The sequence below is a fragment of the Cebidichthys violaceus genome, unplaced genomic scaffold (assembly GCF_023349555.1).
Source record: "Cebidichthys violaceus isolate CVI_PGR_0920_01 unplaced genomic scaffold, fCebVio1.0.p SCAF_20, whole genome shotgun sequence".
NCBI lineage: Eukaryota > Metazoa > Chordata > Actinopteri > Perciformes > Stichaeidae > Cebidichthys > Cebidichthys violaceus.
This window is the reverse complement of record NW_027176373.1, coordinates 11,183,441-11,196,853: the sequence shown is the minus strand read 5'-3', so window position 1 is coordinate 11,196,853 and position 13,413 is coordinate 11,183,441. Positions and strand designations below refer to the sequence as shown.

Genomic DNA, 13,413 nt, shown 5'->3' with positions numbered 1-13,413 from the left:
GTGGAAGCACAAGGAAGGGAGGAAAGCAAGCTGGATCGTCGCTGAAATGGCCACCAAACGTAAGAAAATAAATGGTGACAGCTTAAAGTAAAGTGAATAAGAGCAGACAGGGTGCTGGTCAGAGCCCAGCTGTCAGACGAAGGAGGAAAAGAGAATTTATTTTTTCCCCTCTGCTGGGCAGGTGTGAATACAGACAGGATGACCAGTCAAATACTGAGACTGCATGTCTTTCATTTGGTGGACAGATGGGACTCAACTAAATGAGACCATATTGCTGATTGAATGTTGCTTGTTTGTTTCAGTCTTAAAGGTCCACATTGCCCCATACGAATAGAAGATTTAGAAGTTATACAAGATACAGTTTTTCTTCTAAGGCTATTTTTTATATTATATTTTACTTTTTTTAACAGGATCAGAGTGAGGTTATGCCATGTTTGGAAAATGACAGCATAAGTATAAGTGTCTCTGTTTCTGCCTCACCAGCTTCCTGTCCAAATTTACCAATAAAAAAGAAAATCTGAAATATGTTCACCGATATATTTCGTTAGAAACCTGGTTATGAAAATGGGTTGCTGGTTTAATGTGTGTGTGTGTGTGTGTGTGTGTGTGTGTGTGTGTATGCTTGTAAATGGTCCTTTGAGATACAAACTGTTGTTGTTAGTGTTTGTGTGTGTGTGCATGTTTAAGTGTAAGATTCCCAAATGTGTTTGTTTTAATCAGAAAATTACCTTGAGATTAACACTGGAGTTAGGAGGCTAAATTAATGTTTTGGTATTTGAAGATCTAATGTCATACTGTGACTCATAGTATAATTATCGCATATTATTATTTATATGTATTATCACACTATCATGCAGATGCATCTTTTTCCTGAAATATTGTCTCTTTTTTGTCAAGAATAGAAATTAACAAAAATATGTTACTTCTTAAGATGTCCTTGATTTTAATACGAGGCCTGAATTTCACAAGATGAACTGTATGCTAACATTGTAAAGATAAAAAAGATGTGTACTGAATAGAACTTCTAGATACGACTAAATAGAAAAGGCTATTTTTTTTTCTTGCAACATACATCCAAATAGACAACGTATGTTGTATCCACATATAGATAGCTGGCATATTTATTGACTCAGTTACTGTTCTTAAAAAACTCAACATCTATGTTTTTAATTAAGTGTCCATTTTGCGTCATTTAACTAAAACTTCTCTGGCACAGAGGGAGAGCTGTGCGTCATGTTTCTGTCAACACCAGCAGATTTTTATTGTAATAAACAGAGGAAGATAGAAGAGGATCTGGGTCGTTTGGATCAGTAGTTACAATCACATACACTCACTGTGGTGTCACTTTTGAAATTATTTTTTGGAAAACTGATATGAAGTTATCTGAAACAAAGTCTGAGCCTCTTTAAAACCTACAGCGAAAGGAACATATTATCTACCATGCAAATACAGTGCAATAAAAAAATGACAGTGCCTGACTGTCAGGCACTGCTTTTCTTATTCTCAGGCATCTTTACAGCCAATGCAATTTAACTTCTCTACACCCTTCTGTCATCTATCGAAGTGATACCACAATGACATGTTATCAACTGGTTATGGGGATTATGGCTTGACAGTCAAAATAAAGGCAGGAAAGAAAACACTGCTTCATTGGCAGGTATTGCAAAATAAAACCGTAAGATGATCACAAAAGTTGTCTCCAAAATAAAAAAAAACAAATGATTCCGATTGATTTCTATATTTACAAAAAATAAAGTACCTTATCTAACTGATTGAGGCCTTAGTGAGTGTGGAGGAGAAGATCTACAAATTTCATATTTCTGTCACAGATTTTCACTGTGATAATCATACATTCATTGTAATTCATCTCATTTACTGTCTCTAACGTGTGTGTGTGTGTGTGTGTGTGTGTGTGTGTGTGTGTGTGTGTGTGTGTGTGTGTCTTCTTGTGCAGTTGTGGATCTGGTGTACTGGCGCAAAATGAGAAAGACCGGTGTGGTGTTCACGGGGCTGGTGATCAGTCTGGCCAGTCTGTTCCAGCTCAGTGCCATCACCGTGCTCTCCCACATCTGTCTGGGCGTCATGTCCATCACCTTCATCCTCCGTCTTTACTATAAACTACTGGAGCTGCTGCGCTGGAACCCCGGGGTCCATCCCTTCCAGTGAGTCTGTCGTTGTTGATTCAGACTTCATTTGTGTGTTTTTTTAAAAAACTTCAAGCCCACTCCAAACACTGCTGCGCTGCTCTTTATGAGTTGATGATCAATCATGTTGCACTTGTGGATAAACGTAGGGCCTCATTTTGTATCACTTCAGAATTTGTGTTCTTCAGGGTCCGTATATGTGTCTCTTTCTTCAGGTCATATCTGGATCATGACAGCTCTCTGACAGACAAGGAGACAGTGATACTGGTGGAGGAGGTGGTGCTGCTGATCGCATTTGCCTTCACAGAGATCAAACGGCTGATTTTCATCGAAAGCATGATTGACTCAATTAAGGTCCGAGTATGACACGTATGCAGCTTCACAGAGCTGCAAAGTGGGGTTGTTGACTCTCAGTGGGATCTATAGTACCATCGACTCATTTGTTGATTCAGTAATATTTAAGTTGACAATCAAATATTTTTTCTGTGTTCTCTCAGTTTGTTGTGCTACTGTATCTGCTGTCATATGTCGGCGTCCTAACCAGCGGACTGACTCTGGTGATAACTGGTGAGTTCTTCATTCAAAAATGGCTCATGAGTGATTTCTAATCTGCCAACGCTCTGATTAAGGTCTATAGGCAAACAAAAACTAAAAGTAAAGATCATGGACAGGGTTTAAAGAGACCAACTTAGAAAAAAGTCTCCTGTTTCAAAGTCAAAACGAGTGTCCAACCGTTCACCCCGACCTCATCCCTAAAGACTCATCTACACAGAGACATGTTGTACTCCACAAATGTCAATGGAAAAACGTACTTCACAAATTAAAATAAACCAGAACCGTAGTACTGAAATAATTTCTCCTTTGTCTTTGTTTAACAGCTGTGATCATTGTTTTCTCCCTTCCTCTGTTGTACAAAAAGCAGCAGGTGAGCGTTTGTTTTTTTTTATCTTACAATTAAAATCCTTCATTGAACTGCAACATCTACTCAAGCAGAAAAAAGAGAAATGATAAACCAGTAATATATTATTATAATGACTATGAAAATGACTTGAGAAATAGAAGTTGGATACAGAAATGCTTTGAATGCACTGACCCATCTGTCATTTTGGTAACAGATGCGAATAAGGAGGATGGTTAGAGCCATCAAAGCTTTTGTAAAGAGAATCAAAAACATGTAAGTAACCTGCTCTTTAACTACTGTTCTTTTACGTGCTCATGCTAACACAACATGAACATCATTTTGTTGTGATGCCCCTGTTTTGCTGCAGGTGCCTTGGTCTGTATAATTCAATGAGGCCCGCTCCTGCCCGTCCACCCGCAGCTGCACCAACACTTGCATCAGCATCTGCACCGAAACAGAAAGCCAAGTCAAAGTAACTTGTTGGTCGCGTGTCGAAAGCACCCAGGATTTGGAATTTGGAAAATGTTGGAATGGTACATCCTCTGTTGGGCCGCTTTGAGGGGCAGCTCATTTCCGTTTCTCCACCATGATGCTTGTTTATGGGAGCAAGATTTAATTGATCCTGACAGCTGAAACAAAGCTGCCATTCACTCACGGAGAAGGAGTGGAAATGTACGAGGAGAAACATTTTATTTACTGAGATGCTTTCTGTGGGATGCAACCAGTTCACACAGTTATCTACTCCAAGCAGGGACAGAATAGCACTGTTTTTTTCCCTTTGATAACAGGTCTATTTTTACATAACAGCGGGTACCATGTTCCTGTTAAGCTGCAGAATTATTCATAACGAAGCAGTGAAGCATAATTGCTGCTCTCATTATGTAGCATCATAAATTGTTAGCCGGCTAGAATAAATCTGACATGAACATCACCTGCCATTAATTAACATGAATGGTTTAGCGCTTGCTACATTGAAGTATTAGCAAAAGCTTTTTAAGAAGCAACACCTTACAACTTTTATGAGAAACAATGAGTGCATTGTCCTCTGCTCTTCATGCTCTTCATGCTCGTCTTGGTTAATGATTAAAGTAGCAAAGTCAGCAAATCTTAACAAGCGAGAGCAACTTTAACCATCCTACAGTAACTCCAACTGATATTGGACAGATTTGTGTTACAACGTAGCAAATATGTTTTTACTTTACAGTTGAGACTTTGCACTTGGGCGACGGAAAACAAGCTGTGAACACAGTCGTGGTTCTTTAGCTGCTGAATGCTCCACTATGTTCACCAGCCAGTCGCTAATGTTGACTGACTTTTTGGTGCTGAGCAGGTCATGTTCGGTGGGTTTTTAAAAATGAAGACAAATATTCAACTAAAACAGTCAAGTTGCGGGCAGAGAGAAAAATGCTAAAATACTCTGTAGAGCTGATGTGAACTACTGAATCGAGTGACAATTCTCTGTGGCTTCGTCACTATGAGCTACCCCTCTTACATACAAGTAGTCATGAAATCCATTGTTAATGTAAAAAATAGCGATAATTGCTTCTTTAAACTTGCCAGAAAGTTTTTGTCTTTGATATCTGAAGTTACTCTTACAAACACCCCTGCAGCAAAGGAACAAATGCCCTTCACCTTATTTCAGTTGCATGGTTGTGTGATCCAGTTGCAACGTAAGCTGCCTTCAGAGGACATTTGAGTGGATAAAACTACAATCTACTAACCATTTACCATTTCTAAAATATGTATCGTCATCATCAGACAAAAAGACAGTTACTTAATGGAAATGTTATCATCCTGAAGGTAAAATGATCAATCCTACAGCATCAAGAACATTGCATTTGACTTGAGAACTTCCTCTATGATATTTTTTGTCAGTCCATAATATTAATTCAATGCTTCCAGCGATGTTTTCATGTCAATACAACTAGTCGCTGGCACACCTCCATGTCAACATTTTCCAAATCAACCAAGAATGTGGTTGTTGTTTGTTTCTAAAAAATAACCGAGACATTGCCATAAAATTACACAAAACACCTTATGAAGCAAAATCTAATTTTCTCTGGCATGCAACATGATTAAGGTTTTTCAACTTTTGACAAAAAAAGCAAAAGAAAACAGCTCTCTCATTGTTAAAGTTGTAGTATTTGAATGAGTTACATGAGTTAATTGGACAAAGTTTTTGCCGTTAATGTAACTGCAGACACTTCAGTTGTTACCTGACATGGAGCGTTGCACTTGTCAACTTGTGTGTTATATGGACAGTCAAACTTATATAACTATATTTGATAAATTGCCACTCAATGTGACAATGTCATTAACAATTTCCCAGTGCTTTAACTGACATTAAGTTGAGTATAATGACACAAGCTTATATTTTGGGTGACCTATTCCTTTATTTATCCTTTTCTGACAACTGTACGGTTTTATCTGCCAAACCTGAGCCAGTTTATATTGAGCAGTTATTTCAAAGCTGTTGGCGTGTCAGGTTAATGTTGGTGACCATGTGGTGCTCTCTAGTGGTCGGTGTTTCAGACCTTGAAATGCAGCTGCACTCATACTAACATGTCTTAATGAACTGAAGTGATTTCACACTATAAGCCAAGGTTGAAGCATCCTTCAAAGAGGGCTTTGGTAATTTCAGTATTTAATAAAAAAAAAAAAAGGGTCAGTACACCTCAGTTATTAAAAGAAAAACACATCTTATCATTTTTGGTTTAATTTGACCACACCCCTTATGAACCGTTTTCATAAGAACTATTTCTATGGTTGAAAGTAGTCCTGAAGGTCCATATAGATTATCTTCTTGCTTCTATTAGAAGTAAGTGAGACAATATATTTGTGTAATTTGAGTGAACCAGCCCTTTAAAGATGCACCCATGCAAAAGATGCAAGGTAAAAGCTGATATCACTAAACAAATATTTTTTTTGTCATTTTTACTGACTATTTTTGGCTGTTGATGTGGAATTGGCATCTTTATGATGTTGTTTTTAGGTGTATGTCACTTAATATAACAGTAAAATGTGCACAAAAATAAAAGTGTGATCATGATTATAAAGATGTTTAAAGGGAGGCATGACAGGGCTTAGCCTACATTGCGCTTTGCTTTTTTTCTGTTATGGTAGTCACTTTTATCTTTTCTTTTAGATTGACTTATTTCTATATTTGTTATTTTGTATGGTTATTTCCTATTGTTATGTTGCTCCCAAATAAAAGGTTATTTACTAAAAATGAAGAAGAATTTCCATGGTAAATCTGTTACTCGTGTTAACTTTATTAATAATGATGTCAAAGTCCTTTTTCAACAGCAGATGTTTGACTTTTAGTAGGAGACGCACAGGTGTCCCTTACATTAAGATGTTCTGTTCAAATGTACCAGTAAGACATGACAGTGTGACAATGAGCCAACATGCACTACCAGGGCCCTGAAACTAAAGCAGCGTAACGGAGTCCAGCCATCATTATTGTATTATTTATACCTGTGCTATTACTGTGACAAGTCAAATGTCCTCTTGAAAAGGGTCCATTACTCTGTGTAAAACACAACAGGCAAACCAACCACTGAGGTTCAGTTAAAGAGACAAATATGATAACGTGGGTTAATCTGCCAATCAGGACACAGCAGATTTTGTCTAAATCAACACAGAAAAAAATATTCCCAGTCAGTGATTTCTGAACTTCTAGCTGACAGTTATGCTTCGCATTAAAAATGCAGTCCAGTGTGACAGACATCAACCATCAGTGTGGATTGATTTTTAGATTTACCCCCCAAAAAAACCTCCCTTATCCTCATCTTAATTAATGTGTAGGATCCATCTGTGACTTAATAGCTCCACCTCTCTAAAATCTAGCCACACTACATTATACTTTGAATCCTATACAATGACGTTCTCATGGACAGAGAGAAGCCAAGGGTCAAATTTAACACACACACACACACACACACACACACACACACACACACACACACACACACACACACACACACACACACACACACACACACACACACACACACCACCAGGCGTTGCACTGACATGTTTGTCCACTAGGTGGTGCTCTTGAGTGTGTCAGCTACGCCCCTTCACGAGGAGACGACGGAGAAACCCACTGATCACTGACTGATCTAAGGAAATAGATGAATCCTGGCATGTTATTCATTTTATACCCCATCAACACACTGCCCTCAAATATAAACACAGCATCATCTGCACACCAAATGTTCCCCGGTAATACATTTTCTTTTTCTCTCTCCGTTATGAAAATCTCAGTGGATTCAATGTGACTGTGACCTTGAGATGAATTTACCTCAGAAACCCTCCACACATCAATTCAAACTCTCTCTCAAGTCTTCAAGGACTTCTTCTCTTGTTTCTGCATGGAGTGACTCAGAGCTTCCATCTCACAGTGTCTTTACTTTCAGGAGGCTATCGAACACCTTCATCTAGCTCGTCTGAGTGAGAACAGATGATGATTTATAATCTACTGTTGTCACAGCATCATGTCACTGGTGAAAAGGTTATGCAATTTAATCAAAATGCATTTCAATTGATAAATCAAAGATCACAACACTGAAGATATGTAAAAACTACAGCATACTATATAGAGGAAACACCCCCCAAAATGTCAATATGGCACTTCAGACAGTTAGTTCTTAAGAAAGAAGTCTGACAAATTTAACAGGAGTATGAAGTACATAAACCACTTCAACTTAAAACTCCACACCACAAAATGCTCTGAATATTTCACACAGTATATACAGTAACATCTCAGATTATTGTTTCCCTGATTAGCAGGAGGTTATGACTCTAGATAAATACACTAACACAGGGGCTATATTTATACATTTACAAATCTAATATTTCTGCAGCCCCCCCAAAAAAAGCATTGTGTCACAACACTACAACAGCAAATCACAGAATTGGGACAGAAACACCTTAATTAATCCCTTCATGGTCTGTGTTGCAGTTAGTACATTTGGTCTCAGTGGACCTAAGCAGTTTGGATCTGCAGTAGTTTGGTCTAGTGGTGTGCCTGAGAATAGAGTCTCTTATTTATACTTTGTGGTACCCTCTCTAATAAATGAAAAAGTGGAAATCTGTGACCCTCAGTTGTTTTCTATCTACTCATGTATAGTATAGTGCACAAGCTGATTAGAGAGCAGATGTGATTTGTAAAGCATCATCTTGGTATTCTGAGTGATATCAAACACAAATAAACAGGATATCTGCAAACAGAAATAAGAAAGAATGAAAAGAACTAAAGGAATAGTTCAACCTTTTGGGAAATGCACCTATTCACTTTGAGAGTTAATTAAGAAGATCAATTCCTCTCTCTTCTCTGTACAGCAAATATGAAGTCAGAAGGCGGTTTGCTTAGTTTAGCTCAAAGCATAGAGGCAGAGGGAAACAACTAGCCTGGCTCCATCCAAATTTCAAACAAATGTTAAACTACTCCTCAAAGACAAATATGAAATAAAAAGGTAATGAAAATGTGTGAGAGATGATGTCCTCTAATGCTGCCAGCTGTTTCCTCCTCTGGATTGATGGCTCAGTGAATCAGGTGAAACCTCAGACAGAGTGAATGACTGCCATGTCCATGCGGACTGTGTTCAGTGTGTCCGTCACACGTAGTGTTCGCGGTGGTTGATGTACACCCGGTCTGTCCCACTCTGATGACACACCCACTGCAGACGGGACAGCTGCTGGGTGGGGCTTTGTGTTGCCGCTGGTCCTGGCCTTGTTGCGGGTGGCTGCTGCTGCCCGTCAGTCAGCTCGTGCCTGTGGTCGGCTCTGCGCGTCTGTTGATTGTAAATGACACAAAACAGTTTTCTTCTCATGCGATTTCTCACGTCAGCGTATCAGAGAGTCACGTAAAAGTTTTGTTCCTGGGTGAGACTAGAAAAAGTACAAGCTAATGAAAGGTTGAGCTGAGCACACAAATTAAAGATTCAAACCATCCTACATATTAAATGAGCACAGCCATTAGGCCTCCTGTTTAATACACACAGATTATGACATCAGTCAGTATCTAGGTTGTTATTACTTCCTATTGTGACTCAGCGCACATTACCAGCTCACCAAGCATTAATCTTTGCTGCGAAGTACATAATGGATTCAGATGAAATATAGACTACTGACATGATATCAAAGTGGTTATGTAAATGAGGTGGGGTTTACCTGACAGAGCCAGGCCACTTGTGATGCGTGGACACCCAGGGGAACGGCCGGAGCTCTCTCAGAGTAGGGAGGAGGCGGCTTGTGTGTCGGAGGAAGGTCAATCCTTCAGAGAAAGAGAAAAAGAAACAACGATGAGGACAGATTTTATTTCCCCAGAAAAGTCAGATAGAAACAGCAGAAAATAACTAGTTAGGTAAATTAGTAATTTAGAGAAGGGCTGCTTAAAGGAAGACCTTTTGACTCGAATAACCCTGATGATGCAATAGTGATGTCATCCGGGTTATCCTGGGTTTGGCTCTGAAATTGCAAATTTAACACAAAGCCTGCGAAACGAACTGGAGGTGTGGAGTTTTCTAATTTATTGAAATCCCCCTCCACTACTAAACTGAAATGTAGAAATTAACCTTGGCCATTCATAAATGATGTCATGACAGGCATTGATTCTCTGACACTGTATATCACTTGATGCTGCTCTTCTCTTTAATAATTGGGATGAGAAGTGGTAAGAGATTCCAATCCAGTGACACGCCGTCCTGCACTCACGTCTGTGTGTGATTAAGGAGCGGGTTGAGGCCTGTGTCCACCTACCCCCGTCATCCCACTGGGACTTCCAGCCACGGTCACACTTAAGATGCTAAGTTTGTAGTGGCATTGACCACAGAACCAACACGCGGCAAGATACACTGTCCTGCAGTGTCAGTGTGGTGATGCAGGGCACACCCATGCACATGGGATTTTCCCCCTTAATTCATGCGGTTTTCTGCCAGTCAGCAGTGTCTGAAGGTGGCCTATTATCCCTGTCACATAATCAGTCAAGTTGAAACTCAGTCAGGGGTATACGCTGTCACTGAACTTAGGATGTACAATTTTTATAGAGGACAATATGTTTGAAGTAAAGAAGCAAGGCAAGGCAAATGTCATTGTCGATAAGTTGAGTTCCTTTTATTTAGGAGGAGAGCAAATATGAGATTGCCATGGTTGATAAAAAGTGAAGTAATCCAAATTAATTTTAGCTGAAACAATAATAATCCATGCATGAAAATGTTTTGATTACAACTTTTCGCTCTGTACTTCCGAATTATAAGCTGCAACTTGAATATCCAATCAGTCTCGGTCCCTTTTTCATACATGATTGACTTATCTACAACTGACATAAAGTTTTTATTCCGGGAGAATTTAGCACATTGAGTTAAATGCTTCATGAATAACATGTATTCAGTATTTTGCTTTCTTCCTTGAGACGTGCTCGATGAGTGTAGCTCTGCTTCCCTGCAGTGAGCATGCTCAATGACACACTAACAGGGATGGATGAGGGGATCAACCTGCAGCCTTGCAGATATGGTCCACAGGTTCATAATAATGATTTGCATGTAATGGGTAGCTGGTTGATCAGCAGTATTGGACACATTAAGTTCATTGTTCATATATTTTTTTAAAATGCTACATAGATGCGATAGAAGCAGTGGTAATCACAGTTATGCAGAACATAGACAACAGAGACACACAAAATGAAATGTCAGTCACGGGACTCTGGCAGAGTGTGACCCAGCTCCTTCTGTAAATAATTGAACTTCAAAGTTATTCTTCTTGGATCTAACATTAACATGAGAGCCGGTGCACTATAGGAACAGACTGAACAAAATAGGGCAAGGGTTTGCTGCTAAGACGGCAATTATCTGCCACCCCTCAACCTTGTCCTGCAGCCTGCCTGCTCCGGGGCGTGCACCGCTGCAGCACTCTCCACGGGAGGAAGGAGCAACTCCCTGAACCCTCTGATGGGCTTCAGTCAACCTCACAACGTATCGTGTCATTAATTAACCAACGAACATGTTCTGCAGCATGAATTATCAGTCACACTCACACTTTGTCGGTGAAAGCTGGCGGCGGGGCCTTGCGAGCGGTGAGGATTACGATGATGAAGACAGCGATGAGGAAGAGAGCGAGGACCGCGCCCATCACGGCTCCGGCCACCACGATGGAGTTTGACCTCTCTTCTTGAGACTGGTCTGAGATAGAATAGAGAGAGACTGTCAGTATAACACTAACACAGGAATATCAACATGAGGAAGTACAAGAGAAAGAGTCAGAAGCTGCATTGAAACTTGGGATATTTGTTATAAGATACACCGACTCAACCTAGAGGCAACGAGAGTGATAGCAGCATCAGTTCAGACCTGCAGATGACAGGACGTACCGTATAAACGTCACCATCCGCAGGCAAGGAAAGTAAAAGCTTCTGCAAGTTTGACACTTACCTACAAAGCATCCGACGCTTGACCTTTTAATTGCAATAAAACATTTTCAAACTTGCAACATGTAAGAGATTTGTTAACTGGAGCACAGTTTGGAGAAGAGTATAAAGTGCTCCTGAGTGTCATCATGTTTCTTCTCTCCTCAAGGACTGTCCTCCTTGTAATGCAACTCTGGAGAGGAAAGGAAGGGGCTCTTAACAGACTGGAAATGTATCAGAAAAAAGTAGGATGGGGGAGCGATGCAGATGCCAAAAGAAAAAGGGACCATAAAAGCCTCTGAACTGCACCTTGAAACTCTATTACTCAGTAATCATTCACTTTACATGTTCACCTCCCTCTGTCCGTCCATGTCTCCACATTGTCCTTCCTCTGTCTTTTGTGTGAGTCGAGTTCTAGTTGCTGTTGTAATGTCTGCTGAATTTGCTTTGTTTGACCATATGCTTGCATACGCTCCATGTTGTCCATTGAGAGGATTAGGATTAAATGTGATTAAGATGCATTAAACTCACAGAGCAGCCAGTTTTGGCCAATCAGCAGTATTGTGTAAAACTGTGACACTGAAGGAACTGGAGGACAAAAGGTGACATGGGTGGGGTGTGTGTGTGTGTGTGTGTGTGTGTGTGTGTGTGTGTGTGTGTGGGGGGGGGGGGGGGGGGCGGGGCGCAAGGTGTGTAATGGTCAATTCCAGTGTTGAGAAAAAAAAAAAAATCAATAACGTGCTGAGATGCGAATCCTAAATAATAGTTCAATTAGGATGCAGATTGAACAAGCTGGGACTTCTGAGCTCGCCCCTGAATGCCACTTCTTCCTCCTTCCTCCCCTCCCCCTCTCCTCTCTTCTCCTGTCATGCTGTCCTCTAACAGTTAATAACCATTCGATTACCTTTGATGGCTGCTGAACTATGACAAGAGCCTCTTGAGTTGATCAAAAAGCCTTTAAAAATGCAGTTCATCAAGCTGCCTGCCTTTAATGCCTGGTGACAGACATTTTCGCAGGCATTCATAGTGTGACAAGGGATGAAAACTGCTCACAATGCATGAAGCACCATCAACAGCTCTTGAGGTTTATCCAAACAGGAGTCTATTTGGGACAATTAAAGGCATGAACTTAGGTTTTTTTTAAGATGTTTTTCTCCCGTTCGAACATTTCATTGGTTCAAATAGCATCCCTTCTGGAGTGGCTTGGATTAGTGGTGGATCAACTGTCCCCACACAGGGATCTGGCTCCAGTGCAAGGCTCTTTCTGTCTCTCCTACTTCAGCACATTATCTCACGCACACACATCGTCACTGTGAAGTCAGGAGAAGTGCATGATGGTGCTCGGCGAGGTCAGCGTAGCAGACCTGCTCATTACGAATTAAAAGCAGCACACGTAGGTGGCATGAAGAGGAGTGATGGAGTGATGGCAAGACACCCCCCCCCCCCATGTTAAAACCTTGACAGCAGGCAGCAGTGTCAAGGGTCATGCTATTGTCCAGACAACAGACCCCATAGGGAGCAGATGCTGGTGTAATAGCAGAGAGAGGAGGGGGGGAGGAAGTTTAGAGCGCTAGTTGGTCTGTCGATTTTTTTCCCTCCGACTTCTATCTCAATATTTTCAGCTCAATGGTGACAATTTGAACCAACCTCTGTTGAGGAGTTAATATCAAAGAGTCTCTCACACACTGCATCCCTCTCCGCTGCCGGAGACGTTTGCTCACTCCTTTGTGCGTTGTGAAAAGTATCCTTGGAAACTGTTGTGTCGCAGGCAAAAAGCAAACCCACTGATCTTCCACACTAGTGTCTCGAACAAATCCAAGCATTGCCGGCTGACATCATCATTACTATACTGAGCTGCTTCCCTTTTGTACGCTCCACCGTTCACACTGAGCATGCCTCGTTTCAAGGTCAGAATGACAACAACCACTGTGAGCATGATAACATCTATAGAAGGCAGAGAG

At 40.6% G+C, this 13,413-nt stretch overlaps 1 protein-coding gene across 1 annotated transcript; it reads left to right on the top strand.

Annotated features, from left to right (window-relative positions):
- rtn2b (reticulon 2b) lies at positions 1 to 3,521 on the top strand. Its single transcript, XM_068716624.1, has 7 exons — positions 1 to 59; positions 1,955 to 2,162; positions 2,360 to 2,498; positions 2,642 to 2,711; positions 3,023 to 3,069; positions 3,260 to 3,318; positions 3,413 to 3,521. The coding sequence occupies exons 1-7, from the start codon at positions 47 to 49 to the stop codon at positions 3,519 to 3,521; spliced, it is 645 nt and encodes a 214-aa protein (XP_068572725.1). The 5' UTR covers positions 1 to 46.
- The last annotated feature ends 9,892 nt before the right edge of the window (positions 3,522 to 13,413 follow it).

Excerpts from the sequence above, each read along its gene's own strand:
- rtn2b (XM_068716624.1), top strand. Across the intron at positions 2,163-2,359 it reads CCCGGGGTCCATCCCTTCCA|GTCATATCTGGATCATGACA; the intron begins GTGAGTCTGTCG and ends CTCTTTCTTCAG. Across the intron at positions 3,319-3,412 it reads GTAAAGAGAATCAAAAACAT|GTGCCTTGGTCTGTATAATT; the intron begins GTAAGTAACCTG and ends GTTTTGCTGCAG.